The 17,500-nt window shown below is 43.9% G+C and overlaps 1 protein-coding gene across 2 annotated transcripts in view; it reads left to right on the top strand.

Moving 5' to 3' along the window:
- The window catches only part of adgrl1a (adhesion G protein-coupled receptor L1a), a 229,190-nt gene that overhangs the window by 133,870 nt on the left and 77,820 nt on the right, over positions 1–17,500 (top strand). For both annotated transcript variants that reach the window (XM_036938851.1, XM_036938852.1), the window contains exons 3-4: positions 10,102–10,315; positions 14,352–14,461. In XM_036938851.1, the coding sequence (XP_036794746.1) occupies positions 10,102–10,315; positions 14,352–14,461 (324 nt within the window). The remainder of the gene's footprint in view (positions 1–10,101; positions 10,316–14,351; positions 14,462–17,500) is intronic.

Here is a 17,500-nt window from a genome sequence, read left to right as displayed (position 1 = left end):
GCAGACACTGAGACACACACAAACACCATCACAGCGTCAGACACTGGACAGCGTCTGTCTAGTGTCTGTCCAGTGTCTGCCTGGAAGGCCATTCACCCTGAATCAGTCCCAAAAAAGGAACATAGACAGACTGTTTGTCAGTGGCGTCACACCCAAGGTCAAAATAAAACTGCTTTCAATTGGATTCCCAAATTTTTGACTTTGAAGAGTCTCATGTGTAGTACCAAAATGTGTAGTACCAAAATGTGTAGTACCAAAATTTGTAGTACCAAAATGTGTAGTACCAAAATGTGAAAGACTAAAAAGAGTACCAACATGTATGCACTCACTACCCTACTGTAAGTCGCTCTGGATAAGAGCATCTGCTAAATTACTGAAATGTAAATGTAGATAAAGTCAGAAAGTACTATATTTTCCAGTTTGTTTAGATCTCTAAGTTTGATTAAATCTATCCTTGTCTATCTGCCTGCCCTTCCATCTGTCCAAGGCCTTGTGTGTCTGTGTTTTTGCAGTGTCAGCGTCTGAGTCACTGTGTCTGTGTTATTATCTGAGAGACCTATAGTGTCCCTCTCCCCTCTGCCCCCCCAGGCTTTAATTACACTGTTCGGATAATGAGTCAAATCCAATCAGACTTGTCTCTCTCTCTCTCCTCCACTCTTCATTAGTATGTTGGTCCCATTATAGAGCCACCAGTCTGATCCTTACTAACACCAGCCGCCCTGGACTGGCATGACACCTCCCTCACCCGCCTGGTGTGTGTGTGTGTGTGTGTGTGCGTGCATATTTGGAAGGTCAATGGTACTTTTGTGTGTATTTAAGTGTGTTTTCTTTGTACATTGTTCTGTACTAACATGTTGTTTTGTCAGCTATACTGTATGTTTTTTCTTAATATATGTGGATAATGGACTTTAACGTAAATACTACTCTCCTCCACCAGCCTGTTAACTGTACACTCATTGTGTGTGAGTGCACATTAGACTATGTAAGTCATTGCTCACACTCTGTAGTGTAGCAATGTTTTTAATCCAACCTTTGTTACGTGGTTGCTGTGAGAGACGCTCCAATTCAAATAGTACAACTGTGCCTACAGAAAGAGATAAGTGACTGTGTGTTTGGCTGAAGAGGCCCAGAAACATCGATGGATTCCTGCAGAGTGAAGGACACATGTAGCCTGTAGCAGGCTGGCTTATCACATCAAACCCCCAGAAGAACCACATATTTACACATTCCCAGACACACACACACACGCATGCATGCACACACACACACGCACACACGCATGCATGCACACACACTCGGTGAAAGAATCTGCTCTCCGTCGTCTTTTTAATCACATTTCCACATAATCAAAGGTCTATTGAACGACTACTAAACTACTTTACTGTATGTATCAGGGTTGTGGGGTGGTCCATTCCATTCCAATTCATGAACTGAAAAAGCCCCAAATAAAATAAAATGTTCAATCTAAGAATGTAATTTACTTCTTTATTGAGTTCAAATGGAATTCACCCTGATCTTAGCAAGTCAAACTCTCAATCAGAATGACGCTATGACAGAAACAGACAGGATAAGAGAAGATACGGAACAGGAAGTTGTAGTCTGTTTTTTTGGTAGAATATGAACGTTTATATGTTTCTATATATATATTTGATGTGGCCACCCAGTGTGGTTTACTGCCCCGTTTCCATTCTGTTCTGTATAATGTGTACAGTGTGATGAGGGGAATGGGGTCTGGACTCCTGCGGTCTGGCTCAGTTCTGCTCTCCTGATCACCATCGTGTAATGATCTAATCACTGGCCAGCTGTATGGAGATGTGTACTTACACCACAGGGATCCTATACTGAACTATACACTCGTCCTACTGTGTCAGATGTGTGTGTGTGGGGGAGTTTACAGTGTGTGTGTGTGTGTGTGTGCGTGGGGGGGGGGGGGGGGGGTTTACTGTGTGTGTGTGTGTGTGTGTGTGTGTGTGTGTGTGTGTGTGTGTGTGTGTGTGTGTGTAGTGGTGGAAAAAGTACCCAATTTCCATTGTCATACTTGAGTAAAAGTAAAGTTATATTATAGATTTTTAAAATTGCTAGGCCCATTTCTCAATACTTTTCAAAACTCTTCACACAGTAAACACAACAGCAGTCTATGTGGGCTAAACTGTGGATCATTTTTTTTTGCTTTGGCACAAAATGCATTCAATGACTACATATTTCAAATTTCATTCATTTTTTTCTCACTCAGACACAACCACCACCAAAACTCTAAGTACCTACAGGCCAATTTGCACGTGTTTACATACTCTTTTCAAAACTGTTAAACTTAAGTTAAAAACCTAACATAACACAACATTTAATAAGACAGCAATTTGCTAAATTTCTTAATTAATACAGTATTGAAATATATTCCAAATCTAAAAAATGAAATACTATCAAAACAATTAGACCAACCACAGCTGATTCCCACTGTGTAGCTGAACACCTACCCAGGTGTTAGTCTTTCAATTTCATTACCATCTATACAAAAGGGGACTTCTTAGGAATAATACTGTACTGCAATATAAACATGGACCCAGTCAGAGATAGATAAGTGGCTGACTGGAAGAAGAGTGGCTGGGAGAGGGAGAGGGAGAGGGAGAGGGAGAGGAGTACGTATGCATGGTGGAAGAAGACTGAGAGAAATATCAAGAGCTGTAGTCTCAGATGAGATTAGGGCCACTATAATTGATCATGTAATAAATCATGATTATCGTCTTACTCTCCACTCCTCAACCCCATAGAGGAATTATTTTCCTCATGAAGGTGGAAGGTTTATGACCACCATCCACATGATCAAATGTCCCTCCTGGACGCAATGACTGCTGGATGCCTGGACATATCTGCAGAGACTGCCAGGGATGGACCAGGCATGCCAAAATATTATTTCCTAGGTGTTGCCCAAGATGACATAAGATGTGATGTGGATGAGAACCTGTGGCCAAATGCAGAAGACAGGGTTGACTATCATTGCTACTGTATCTGTATCGGTAGATGGTGTATATACAAATTATTATATTTTGGAATCACTCAATGCCAGAAAATGCCAGAAAACATATTGAAGCATATTGCATCATGTCTGATTCATTCCTGTAACATAAACTGCAGTGAATTCTAAACCGTAGAGGGGTGTCATTCTTGTTTTGGAAAGAAACTTAACTAACGAAAACATTGTGTAATGCTACCTGTTGTTAGTGTTTTTAAGGTGACAAAGTGTGCTTGTTGGGTGACAACCTTTGCTACTGTTATGGAAGAATGAGTTGATTTGAGACATGTGTTTTGGTGGTTTGAGTTCATTTTGGATATGAAATGAACTGCTGTGCCAAGCTGAAAGTTGGTTAGGAGAACTGTGTGAAGAGTTTTGAAAAAGTGACTTAAGTATTGAGAAATGGGTCCTAGCGATTGTAAAAAAAATGTTTTATAGTAAATGTAAAAGTGAAAGTCACTCAGTAAAATACTACTTGAGTAAAAGTCTAACAGTATTTGGTTTTACGTTTACTTAAGAATCAAAAGTAAATGTAATTGCTAAAATATACATAAGTATCAAAAGTAAAAGTATAAATAATTTCTAATTCCGTATATTAGGCAAACCAGGCGGAACGATTTTCTGTTCTTTTTATTTACGGATGTTCAGGGGCTTCAACACTCAGACATCATTTACATATGAAGCCTTTGTGTTTAGTGAGTCTGCCAAATCAGAAGCAGTAGGCATGACCAGGGATGTTCTCTTGATAAATGTGTGAATTAGACCATTTTCCTGTTCTGCTAAGCATTCAAAATGTAATGAGTACTTTTGGGTGCCAGGGAAAATGTATGGAGTAAAAATGTATTTTCTTTAGGAATGTAGTGAAGTAAAAGTAACATTTGTGGAAAATATAAATAGTAAAGTAAAGTACAGATACCCCGCACTGTGTGTGTGTGTGTGTGTGTGTGTGCGTGTGCGTGGGCGACTATGCATGCATTTATTAGAATGTTTGTGAGAGAGCGAGGGAGAGAGCGAGGGAGAGAGCGAGAGGGTGTGAAACATCTGTGTTCCTAATATGAATGTGTTTTTGCCGTCTTTGTCTGGTTGTGTTTTTATAAGGCCGTTACGAAGAAATAGTATGCTGCTGAGGCATAAAGGATTTAAAATAAATTTGATCTGGCTATTCAGCCTTAATGTCCTTAGTTACACACTGACACAACATTACCCAAGTAATGCAGCTGCATGAATGAGTGACGTTTAGAAATATGAGCTAGTCTCAATGCAGTGAGTCATGTAGCTGCAGCTACACAGCATCTCTGGAAATGACTGACATTGACGTTGACCCTTACGGGCACATTTCCTGAATGGATAGACTGAAGTCTAATTCATCCAGAGCCTCATCATCAACTGCAATGGGAAACAGGCCTGTTCTGTTCTGTGTGTTCCAGCACTGAGAGAAGAGAGAAGAGACAGTGTCTCCTAGTCTAGTCTCTAATACAGCCTGTTTATATGCTTTATTCAGTCATTTTTCATTAATTTTAATTAATTATATCAATAAGCCAGCATAGAACCCAGCTTTTCGGCGTCCTGCCTTTCTCAACTGCTAATACAGTCTGGTCAGGGGAGTATAAGAGGGCTAAGTAGGTGAGGAGAGCAGCAGCTTTTTGAAGTTCTCTTGTCAAATCTGGTTGGTTGGAGATTTGACTCTGAGGTAAACTGAGAAAATGGCACCGATCAAAGAAAGGGGCAGACTTAATGTGTAAAATGTTCCCTCTGTTGATTCAAGGTCGTGAAGAGCCTATCACTACCTATCATTCTGTTTTCAGTACCATGGACTGTTCCCTCCCATAGACTTTGCAGTCACTCTGATGTAGCGCAATGCATTGCTAGTTCCATTGGTTATTCTAGTCTGTCTGATGTAGAACAAACCATAGCCAGACTCCAATGGTTATTGCTCTCCAAATGCATTTCTATAGATGTATTCTCGTCATACTCCTTCAGCACCATGGACAGCAGTTATCTGTCTAGCTGGCAGTGGAAAGCTCCACTCATATGTACTGGCTGTCCTTCATCACCAGGGAGAGCTCCCCTGCCAACTCGTCCCTCTGCCTCTGAGCTCTGACTGTTAGTCCACTAGGTAAGCTGCAAAATGATTCACTTTGGTGTAGAAGCATTGAAATTCGCACGCAACAAAACCTGATATAGTCACAAAAATGCACCAATCTCAACAATGATGACAATCCATGAGAAACCCCAGTGAAATGTTGATACTCTCACTTTCAAAGTGGTGTGTTAAATACCAAAGCTTGTGTGTTTTGTCTTACATTAATAAAATATATGAAAAGAGGAATGGGTGAATGGGCAATGGGACTTTGGCCGGGATTCAACCCATGTTGAGTTATAGCGCAGCGCGCTAGACAGTCGACAATAGCACTTGCCAGCTTGTAGTCCTAAATAACTGAAAATAATGATAATTTTCTACCTTGCTATTCCTATTTGGGATAAATGCTGAAAATAAGGTCTGAGGTTAACACAGGCTTAGGATATCTTATATGTTTTGTTCTATGAGATGATAACAGTCAGTTAACATGACCGTTAGGAATTATAAAGCCTTTACGTTCTCAAAATAAGTCACTTGCTAATGAGTCGCTAACTGTCAGAGAACTTGAACTTCAGCCTTAGTGGCAAGCATCTTCACGTCACTACGCCGACCCTGCAAACTAGTCTACGCTACACTAGTCCGCCTAAAAGCTAGTTAGCTTAGTTAGTTAGAGGAGACTTTGGGTCCGTCTGATAAGGTAAGCTAAGTCTGATAAGGTAAGCTAAGTCTGATAAGGTAAGCTAAGCCTGATAAGGTAAGCTAAGCCTGATAAGGTAAGCTAAGCCTGATAAGGTAAGCTAAGCCTGATAAGGTAAGCTAAGTCTGATAAGGTAAGCTAAGCCTGATAAGGTAAGCTAAGTCTGATAAGGTAAGCTAAGCCTGATAAGTTAAGCTAAGCCGGTTAGCTCAATGTCAAAGGTACGTGACCTGAGGTGTAGTTTTATCTTTTTACATGTTAGCACATCGTTAGCTTTTTGCTTGTTTTGATTACATAAATGCTTCAAAATTCACAAAAAGCTGATGAAGATTGTCTCATAGAATAACACGTATCAGATCTCCTAAGCCTGTGTTTACCACAGACATTATTTTCAGCGTTTATCCTGAATCCCACCCCAAAAAAACATTAATTTCCCCATAAGCTTTGGCCAGCGAGCCATGACAGTGTCAGCCTGCGTTAGTGCTTACAAAAGACACCATTACTATTGCTCTCTATGAGCCTTTTAAAGGCATTTTCCCAGATGTTAGCAGAGATCAAATTCACAGGAAACACTACGCATGACGGCTCAAGCATAAATGATCTTTAAAAGTCTGCTATAGTGCTGTAACACGGCTCAGATTAATTCCAGACCTTTGCCTTGTTAAGATGTAGTAGCAGTGGAAGGACCCAAACAGAGCAAACAGCACATGTTGCTGGAATCAGACCTGGTGTGTCATAGAGAGGCAAACATCAGAGCATATAAAAACTGGAACTATCCTTGGCACCATTGAAACATCAAGAGGTAGAATGAGACAGACTTATTGAGGGAGACATGCTTAGACAATATAGTGAGGCATTTATTCCACCTTTATTTAACCAGGTTGGCCAGTTGAGAATAAGTTCTCATTTACAACTGCAACCTGGCCAAGATAAAGCAAAGCAGTGCAACAAAAACAACAACACAGAGTTACACATAAAAAAATGTACAGTCAATAACACAATAGAAAAATCTATATACAGTGTGTGCAAATGGAGTAAGGCAATAAATAGGACATAGTAGCAAAGTAATTACAATTTAGCAAATTAACACTGGAGTGATAGATGTGCAGATGAGGATGTGCGAGTATAAATACTGGTGTGCAAAATAGCAAAAAAAGTAAAGAAAAACAATATGGGGATGAGGTAGGTAGTTGGATGGGCTATATACAGATGGGCTGTGTCTGGGAAGCCCTACAACTCTCTTAAGCTCTTTGAGTAGGAGAAGGGAGCTCACTGCTGGGGAACCAACAAGTACAATATGGTTTCTTGCAGCTTCGCTGCCTGAACCCCTAACAAGAAAATGTTACAGGTAAACTATGTTTCTAAATACGAGGGTCACCGGCATCATCACATTTCTCATTTCATGATGGGCGTATGGACACATGAGAATGTCCGCTCACTGTTTTGCTGCTCCCAAATGTGATCTTTAAAAAAATCTTTGATGATTAAGATTTATTTCAAGGCAGTCTCACAATCAAACCCTTTTATTTAACTAGGCAAGTAAGTTAAGAACAAATTCTTATTTTCAATGATGGCCTAGGAACAGTGGGTTAACTGCCTGTTCAGGGGCAGAACGACAGATTTGTACCTTGTCAGCTAGGGGATTTGAACATGAAGCACTTTTGGTTACTAGTCCAATGCTCTAACCACTAGGCTACCCTGCCGCCCCAATGGATTGGCTTGGCTACTTGGTGAATGCATTGGGCAGGATACAAACCCAGTTTTCATTGAGGGGAGGGGAGGCCATGCTTAGCATTTAATACGGGGTTCCCCAGCACAAAACAAGCACATCTCTTGTTCTGTATGTAGCTGTCGACTTCCAGTCGTTGAGCGAACACTAGTTCGGATTGGCCCATACAACTACCACAAGCTTCCTTTATATGTCACACAGAGACAAACAATGGAAATCTTATCCATGAGTTCATCTGAATCTCACAGTATCACTTTATATGAGGATTGAACAAATGATGATCATTTTGTGTGTCCAAACATGAATATTGAATTACATTTAAATGAATGCGTTTCAGGGTGGTATATAGTACAATGTCCCCCAAAATTATTTTCTTACATTTCAAATGATCCATATTTCTCCATCATGTTTTCCACATGTTCAGACTACAATTTCAGATATGTGACAATTTGAGTGCAGTTTTTTATTACAATTAAAGGCATTATTTTATAGGCGTTCTTTAGTCTGAATATTGATTAATTTACCACAGGGGGCATGAAATATTGTTTAATCAATGTATGTTGCATAATATAGTGTTTTGACATCAATTCAATCATTTTCTTCACCAAATAATTATTTTTAATAAAACAATTATTTACCATATTCTTACTCTATAGTTTTACTGGCATATCAACTGCCTGGTTGAGCACATTCTTGCTTTTTAGCCTTTTTGCATTTTATCCCCTATCTTTGGTGACTGATTTAAAGTTTTTGCAGCTCTCAGAGTGGGCAAGGTTAGAGAGCCACAAGTCTGAACTGCAGCAACCCAAATACTCACATACATTGATGGAGGAAGGCTGGGAGAGTTGACCAATCATGTTCAAGTGAAGCTTTTTTCATTTGTACTTTTAAACGGGTGAGAAAACAGCAAATGCAGGGCCACATAGATCCAACTCAGGGGAAGCAACGACCCAAAATGAAATGCAGACAAGTGCATTTTCACCATTGACCTATAGGGGGCGCAACATGCAGGCCCAAGGCTTTGATGAATGGCACTATATCAGGTTTTGTTCAATGCGGATAAATTATACAAGCACCTCAATTTTCATTCTTCTATGCCAAATTTAACAATATGGTATTTTTTTGGAGCTTATCTACTGGACCTTGTGGAGGACATGCCAAGGCTGCAGCCATTTTGTGGTGAGCTGAGTAGGACTGAATTTGTTGAAGGACTGAATGCAGAGGCCGCTAGAAAGCCTACTTGTGCAGATGAAGAGAGCTGGAGAGGGGGATGGAGGAGAGGGAGAGAGAGATGGAGTAGATGGAGAGTGTCTCTCTGTGCATGTCTGTGGCCCTCTCAGCCCTGGCACAGCGATTAACCCCCGCTACCCTGGCTGCCCCCTCTCTCTGTCCGCCGCGCCAGCTCTCTCTCTCCTAGCTGCCCTTTCAGCCCTGGCACAGCGATTAACCCCCCCCTACCCTGGCTGCCCCCTCTCTCTGTCCGCCGCGCCAGCTCTCTCTCTCCTAGCTGCCCTCTCAGCCCTGGCACAGCGATTAACCCCCGCTACCCTGGCTGCCCCCTCTCTCTGTCCACCGCGCCAGCTCTCTCTCTCTCCTAGCTGCCCTTTCAGCCCTGGCACAGCGATTAACCCCCCCCTACCCTGGCTGCCCCCTCTCTCTGTCCGCCGTGCCAGCTCTCTCTCTCCTAGCTGCCCTCTCAGTCTTCTGATTGCATGGAGTGGGCGTACAAATGGCAAACGAACAGATGACACAGGTGGGGGGAGGGAGCCTAGGGGCCTGCCAGCCCTCGTACAGAGAGGCCCTGCCTGAGGCTAGGGTGAGATTCTCTCTCCCTCTCTTAGGCCCTCTTCTCTTCTCTGTTCAATGTATTTTCTTGCCTCCTCCTCTCTCTCATCTCCCTCCCTCATTCCCCCTCTCCGTATGGAGGTGAGCCCTACTCAGGTGTAATGTTGACGTCGGCTGGAAGGCAGACATTCTATTTCAGAGCTGTGCGTCAGACGCGTGCGTGTCCGAGTGGTGGGGGTTGAGCTGCTTGCTGTGTGTGTGGGAGTCTGTTAATGGAACAAGCCAAAACGTTGAACAGTTTGCCTCTCAAAGTGGGTAAATATCATGATTGGGAGAGCTGGTGTGTGTCTCAAATGGCACCCTATTCCCTATTAAAAATAATGTGTATACTATAGGGAATAGGGTGCCATTTGGGAGGCAGGTCTGGTCTGGAAGTGCTCTTTTAGGATCCAACGTCCACTTGCACTCTCTGTCTATGAGGCTGGCTACACTGTTTTTAGTTGTGTCCTCTGTGAATTGAGATGATGGTCTCATTGTGTTTATGTTACATTCTAACTGCTATGTAAAAATACAAATTCTGCTCTTAGGCCCTGTCTTTCTGCTACTGTACATGATGACTAGCATTTTCTCTACCCAGCTATTTGCTTTATGCTGTTTCTGTTATTCTACAGAGAGTGGTATGTCTGCCATTTGTTTTTATGATTTCCCTCCTATTTCATACCATGCACTTACATTGTCAATAACACACTTTATCTCTCTCTCTCTCTCCTTCTCTCTCTCTCTTTCTCTCTCTGCTGTAGCTCTGAGTCGGTCAGCGATGCCCTTCGGCCTGATGCGTAGAGAGCTGGCGTGCGAGGGATACCCCATCGAGCTGCGCTGCCCTGGCAGTGATGTCATCATGATTGAGACAGCCAACTACGGCCGCACGGACGACAAGATCTGTGACGCTGACCCCTTCCAAATGGAGAACGTGCAGTGTTACCTGCCTGACGCCTTCAAGATCATGTCACAGAGGTATGTGTGGGGAGGTGGAAGGGTTGGGTGGATAGGTGTGTGTGTGTGTGTGTGTGTGTGTGTGTGTGTGTGTGTGTGTGTGTGTGTGTGTGTGTGTGTGTGTGTGTGTGTGTGTGTGTGTGTGTGTGTGTATGTGTGTGTGTGTGTGTGTGTGTGTGTGTGTGTGTGTGTGTGTGTGTGTAAGATAAATAAGAAGACATAGGACACCCAGGGTGGGTGTGTCATTCTGTCCTGCTTGTTTTTTTTATCTTATGTGCTGTTAGTGTGTAAAGTCGAGTGCATGCAGTATGTGTGTAGTGAGATATGTGTTTGTAGTGTGGCTGCATGCAGCTGCACTCTGGTTGTGCTTAGCATCTGCCTCCTCATAGAGCTGATCTATGGCAGCCCTCTCCCTGCTATCCATCACACATGTAACGGAGGGAGAGGGTGCTACTGGTGAGATGGAGGGAAGCACAGAGGGAGAGAGAGATGGACAGATCTGGAGGAGGACAGGGGATTGGTGTGGGGATGGAGGGATGGAGAGATTGAGAGATCTGAAGGGGATTGATGTAGGGATGGAGGGATGTAGAGATGGAGAGATCTGAAGGGGATTGATGTAGGGATGGAGGGAGGGAGGGAGGGAGCGGGCTAGAGTGAACCACTGATGGGGAGATAAAGAGAGTGCAGCAGTGACGTGGAGAGAAATGGAGAATGAACAAGAGAGAGAGCAGAAAGAGAGAAATAATGCTAACGCTGGATAGAGGAGGACAGAGGAGGATAGAGGAGGACAGAGAAGGATAGAGGAGGACAGAGGAGGACAGATGAAGATAGAGGAGGATAGAGGAGGACAGAGAAGGATAGAGGAGGACAGAGGAGGACAGATGAAGATAGAGGAGGATAGAGGAGGATAGAGGAGGACAGAGAAGGATAGAGGAGGACAGAGGAGGACAGAGAAGGATAGAGGAGGACAGAGGAGGACAGATGAAGATAGAGGAGGACAGAGGAGGATAGAGGAGGACAGAGAAGGATAGAGGAGGACAGATGAAGATAGAGGAGGATAGAGAAGGACAGAGGAAGATAGAGGAGGACAGAGGAGGATAGAGGATGACAAAGGAGGACAGAGGAGGATAGAGGAGGACAGAGGAGGACAGAGAAGGATAGAAGGACGATAGAGGAGGACAGAGGTGGATAGAGGAGGATAAAAGACAGAGGAGGATAGAGGAGGACAGAGGAGGATAGAGGAGGATAAAAGACAGAGGAGGATAGAGGAGGACAGAGGAGGATAGAGGACGGCAGAGGAGGACAGAGAAGGATAGAAGGACGATAGAGGAGGATAGAAGACAGAGGAGGATAGATGAGGACAGAGGAGGACAGAGATCGATAGAGGAGGATAGAAGACAGAGGAGGATAGAGGAGGACAGAGGAGGGGGGATTATATGCAGAAAAGGGAAGTGTGTGTGCTGGGAGTGTGAGTGTGTGAGGGAGCATACATTGAGCTGCTTAAATTATGATGGTGTTATGTGCAATTGTTTCCCTGCCTTGTGTGCGTTTCTGTGTGTGTGTGTGTCTGTCTGTCTGTCTGTCTGTCTGTCTGTCTGTCTGTCTGTCTGTCTGTCTGTCTTAGCAGCACCAGTCCCCACCCATTTTCTCACCTTTAATTGCTCACACTCACAAGCCTTCGGGGGAGGGAGACTCTTACGGCACTCTTCCTCCCTCATCCCTCCATCGCCTCATCCCTCAGGTCCAGCTGTCACATGATCTAGTCTAGTGTGAAATGACCCCCTTCCGACCCGTTCCCTCCATCTTTAGCCCCAAGGACATTTATCTGCCTCTTCTCTTTTGTCCCTTCTGTCATTCTCTCAATGTCCTCATTCATTTTATTCTCATCACTCTCTTCTCTCTCCTCTGTCTAGTTTGTTCTCTGTTCCCATGTTTCTCTCTCACTCTCAATTGAATTTCAATTCAATTTCAATTTCCACAGGATCGGTGGGTCCCCCGCGGGACGGTTGAGCTAACGTAGGCTAATGCAATTAGCATGAGGTTGTAAGTAACAAGAACATTTCCCAGGACATAGACATATCTGATATTGGCAGAAAGCTTAGATTATTGTTAATCTAACTGCACTGTCCAATTTACAGTAGCTATTACAGTGAAATAATACCATGCTATTGTTTGAGGAGAGTGCACAGTTTTGAACATGAAAAGTTATTAATAAACAAATTAGGCACATTTGGGCAGTGTTGACAACAACAAAAAAGACCAGAAATGCAATGGTTCATTGAATCAGTCTAAAACTTTGCACATACACTGTTGCAAAAGTGGCCAAAATCTAAATTGCACCTGGGCTGGAATAATACATTATGGCCTTTCTCTTGCATTTCAAAGATGATGGTACAAAAAAATAAAACAATTGTATTATCTTTTACCAGATCTAATGTTATATTCTCCTACATTCATTTCACATTTCTACAAACTTCAAACTGTTTCCTTTCAAATGGTACCAAGAATATGTATATCCTTGCTTCAGGTCCTGAGCTACAGGCAGTTAGATTTGGGTATGTCATTCTAGGCGAAAATGTACAAAAGGGGCGGATCCTTGAGGGGCTTTATTGGCATGGGAAACATATGTTTACATTGCCAAAGCAAGTGAAGTAGATAATATACAAAAGATAAATTAACAATACAAAATTAACAGTAAACATTACACTCAAATGTCATATTATTTATTTATACAGTGTTGTAATGATGTGCAAAAAGTACAAAAGGGAAAATAAATACAAATAAATATGGGTTGTATTTACAATGGTATTTGTGCTTCACTGGTTGCCCTTTTTTTGTGGCAACAGGTCACAAATCTTGCTGCTGTGATGGCACATTGTGGTATTTCACCCAGTAGATATGGGAGTCTGTCAAAATTTGATTTGTTTTCTAATCCTTTGTGGATCTGTGTAATCTGAGGGAAATATGTCTCTCTAATATACAATGGGCAGGAGGTTAGGAAGTGCAGCTCAGTTTCCACCTCATTTTGTGGGCAGTGTGCACATAGTCTGTCTTCTCTTGAGAGCCAGGTCTGCCTTCAGTGGGCCGCCTTTCTCAATAGCAAAGTCTGTACATAGTCAAAGTTTTCATTCATTTTTGGGTCAGTCACAGTGGTCAGGTATTCTGCCATTGTGTACTCTCTGTTTAGGGTCCAACAGCGTTCTAGTTTTTTTTTGTAAATTCTTTCCAATGTGTCAAGTAATAATCTTTTTGTTTTCTCATGATTTGGTTGGGTCTAATTGTGTTGCTGTCCTGGGGCTCTGCGAGGTGTGTTTGTGTTTGTGAACAGAGCCCCAGGACCAGCTTGCTTAGGGGACTCTTCTCCAGGTTCATCTCTCTGTAGGTGATGGCTTTGTTATGGAAGGTTCGGGAATTGTTTCATTTTAGGTGGTTGTAGAATTTAACGTCTCTTTTCTGGATTTAGATAATTAGTGGGTATCGGCCTAATTCTGCTCTGCTTGCATTATTTGGTGTTTTACGTTGTACACAGAGGATATTTTTGCAGAATTCTGCATGCAGAGTCTCAATTTGGTGTTCGTCCCATTTTGTGAAGTCTTGGTTGGTGAGCGGACCCCAGGCAGCACAACCATAAAGGGCAATGGGCTCTATAACTGATTCCAGTATTTTTAGCCAGATCCTAATTTTTATGTTGAATTTTGTGTTCCTTTTGATGTTCTCTCTCTCCCCTCTCTCTCTCTCTCCCTCTCTCTCTCTCTCTCTCGCTCTTTCTATCTCTCTCTCTCTCTCTCGTGCTCTTTCTATCTCTCTCTCTCTCTCTCTCGCTCTTTCTATCTCTCTCTCTCTCTCTCTCTCTCGCTCTTTCTATCAATGTATCTCTCTCTCTCTCGTTCTTTCTCTCCCTGTCTCTCTCTCGCTCACTCTTTCTATCTCTCTCTCTCTCTCTCGCTCTTTCTATCTCTCTCTCTCTCTCTCTCTCTCTCTCTCTCTCTCTCTCTCTCTCTCTCTCTCTCTCTCTCTCTCTCTCTCTCTCTCTCATCTCTCCCCCTCTCTGGGACAGGTGTAATAACCGTACCCAGTGTGTGGTGGTGGCAGGGTCCGATGTGTTCCCAGACCCCTGCCCAGGGACCTACAAGTACCTGGAGATACAGTACGAGTGTGTCCCCTACAGTGAGTACCCAGACCCCCCATCTCCCACACCCCTCACCCCCTTCCCCACCCCCCCATCCCCATCCCCCTTCTCCCCCAGCTAACCCCTCTCAGCCCTCTCAGCAACTGACTGGCATTCACACCAACACACACACAAACTCTCTCTCTCACACACTCAGCCACACACACAAACAGACAGACCAAGACCAGACCAGACAGACACACATTGCTCTCTCGCTCTTGCTCTCTCTCTCTCTCTTACACACACACACACATACACACACACACACACACACACACACACACACACACCTGCAAACAAACACACCTACACACACACAGCACTAAACCCTTTTTCTCCATCGACAGTGCAACGCTCCAGAGGCTGAGAGAGATTTTCACACGAGGAAGGTGCTCCACAAACACCATGGCAGATAAGCACTTCATACAGCAGTACAGCGAGGGGTCAGCCTTTATTGCCGATCATAGCGGTAACACACACCACCACACTCACACACACGTTGACCCCTGGGCCTGATAGTTTGCTTTATCTGGTGCCAAACATCTTAGTGGTCCCTCTGATCTCCAAGAACAGTGAACATTGTCCACAGTGAGACTGGGAGGCAGAAGACTGTGCCTGTGTCATCATTCCACAATGTTAACACAAACAGCAAAGGGCTTATTTTAGACCACATGACCCTGAAGATGTGCACATTTCAATATCCCCATGGTAACTGGCTGCCGGCTCCCTCGGGTGCTGCTCACATCTCCGTGGCAGGTGTGACATACACACACACGCACGTACACACATTACGCACGCGCTCTGTTGCTCATACACACACACAAACACAAGTACAAACACACACACACATCCACATCACACACTGTCTCTCACACACTCTCACCCAAACCCTAAAGCACACACACACACAAGAACACAAGAACACAGGCAGACAGGGTGAGGATTCTGGTGTTGTGTGGAGCCTCAGTCATGTGAAAATCTCTGCTCAGACAGTGTCCCCTCCTCCTCATGTAGTATTACTCTCAGCATTGATCCTCTCACTGTGCAGGAGTATTCCAGGGGGCTGCCGCCTCATCCCCCCTCCACTGGGAAGAGACAGAAGTGTGGTGTGTGTGTGTGTGTGTGGGGGGGGTTGGTTGATGACTATGGGAGGGATTAAGGGAAGAGGTGGGTAAAATATACTCTGTGGGTGAATGTCTATGTTTTTTCCTTCAGGGAGCCGTGAGTACAGGAACTGAAGAAATCAAAACCGACATCAACAACTCCCTGACCTCTTCTCTGAATTCTCACACTCCTCTCTTCCTCTCAACATATCTCCATGTCAATATCGCCTTTTTTCATCTCTCCTTCTCTGTCAACCTTCTCTCTCTTGGTTTCATGCCGTTCTTCTACAACTCTTTATATTCTACCCTTTATCCATTGCCACATTTCTTTCACTCTCCCATTGATCTCATCTCTTTCCCTCCCTCTCTTTATCTTCTGCTGTCGCTTTCTTTTCTCTTTGCAGGTTGTAGGTGTTGTCCCAACACTCCACTGTCACCTGTAGGAGTTGTCCCAACACTCCACTGTCACCTGTAGGAGTTGTCCCAACACTCCACTTTCAACTGTCCAAGTGCAACACAAAGTGCAGCATGGCCTCCAGGCCTCTAGGGGAGCTGTCCTACATGGCTGGCTGTGCCCCCTTAAGATTACGATGAACTCTGACCCTCCTCTGCTCGGTGCTCACAGGCCCTCAGCTAACCTGCCTCTAGATATATACTGTAGTTCAGGGTTGAGTCCTGTTACCATCGCAACAGTAAAAGTTATAACTGTGACCTTTGCTGTTGGGGAAGGTTTTCTAGTCTGTGTTATCTTTCTTCTTCTCTCTCTCTTTTGCCCTGCAGCCTTTGGGTGAGATCATGTCCTCTTTCAGTCTCCTCTATCATCTCTCTCTCTGAATGTAGCCCTGAGATGTGAGTTGACTTGTTGTGGTGGTCAGGTTGGCTGGCCCCTTGTTGCTATGTTCTACTTTATGTGGTCTACTCTGGTGTTGTTTTGTTGTTAGGTGGTGATCTGGTCCTGGGTTGTAAATAAATAGTTTCCTCTTCCGTCCTCTCTTATTCTCTCTTATTCCAGACCAGACATTTCCCTCTGACTGCACACAGGAGCCAATTGAAAGTGATGATTAAATAGCTGCTGACTTGCATTTTTCCTATTCCCGTCTTCTATTAAAGAAGCTTGTTTATTGGATCTGAAGGAAGGAGGGTGGAGCGGGTTATGAGAAAATTGGAACCTGATCGCGTCGTGATGAAAAGTCTTGGCTGTCTGAAGTGAGAAAGACGAGCCAATTAGAACAGTCCTCCGTCAGTCTTCTCCTCTCCCTCAGGGATGGGCTGTGGGCCAGACCAGACTTGCAAACACACACACATACACGTTAGTTCTCCCCACCCGCGCCGCATTCCGCCGCACCACCCTACGTGTTGTCGGGCTCTGCCACCAGAATATAAATAGATCCTGAGTGAATTAGATTCAGTGTTACAGTCCTCCTCATCCCAAACCTAGTGGCAACTAACTGGGCTTCTATTAATTACCAGGAGAAGGTCATCTCATCCCAAACCTAGTGGCAACTAACTGGTCTTCTATTAATTACCAGGAGAAGGTCATCTCATCCCAAACCTAGTGGCAACTAACTGGTCTTCTATTAATTACCAGGAGAAGGTAATCTCATCCCAAACCTAGTGGCAACTAACTGGTCTTCTATTAATTACCAGGAGAAGGTAATCTCATCCCAAACCTAGTGGCAACTAACTGGTCTTCTATTAATTACCAGGAGAAGGTCATCTCATCCCAAACCTAGTGGCAACTAACTGGTCTTCTATTAATTACCAGGAGAAGGTCATCTCATCCCAAACCTAGTGACAACTAACTGGGCTTCTATTAATTACCAGGAGAGGGGGGTACCATCCCTCCCGCTCTCTACCCCTCTCCCTCTGCAGAGATTAATTGAATTTGCTGCTGCTAATCGCTCTGGTAATGCCCCATCTTTCATGGCTCACTGG

This window comes from Oncorhynchus mykiss, chromosome 12 (genome assembly GCF_013265735.2).
Source record: "Oncorhynchus mykiss isolate Arlee chromosome 12, USDA_OmykA_1.1, whole genome shotgun sequence".
NCBI lineage: Eukaryota > Metazoa > Chordata > Actinopteri > Salmoniformes > Salmonidae > Oncorhynchus > Oncorhynchus mykiss.
The sequence above is the reverse complement of the archived record's forward strand: the minus strand, read 5'-3'. Positions and strand labels throughout refer to the sequence as shown.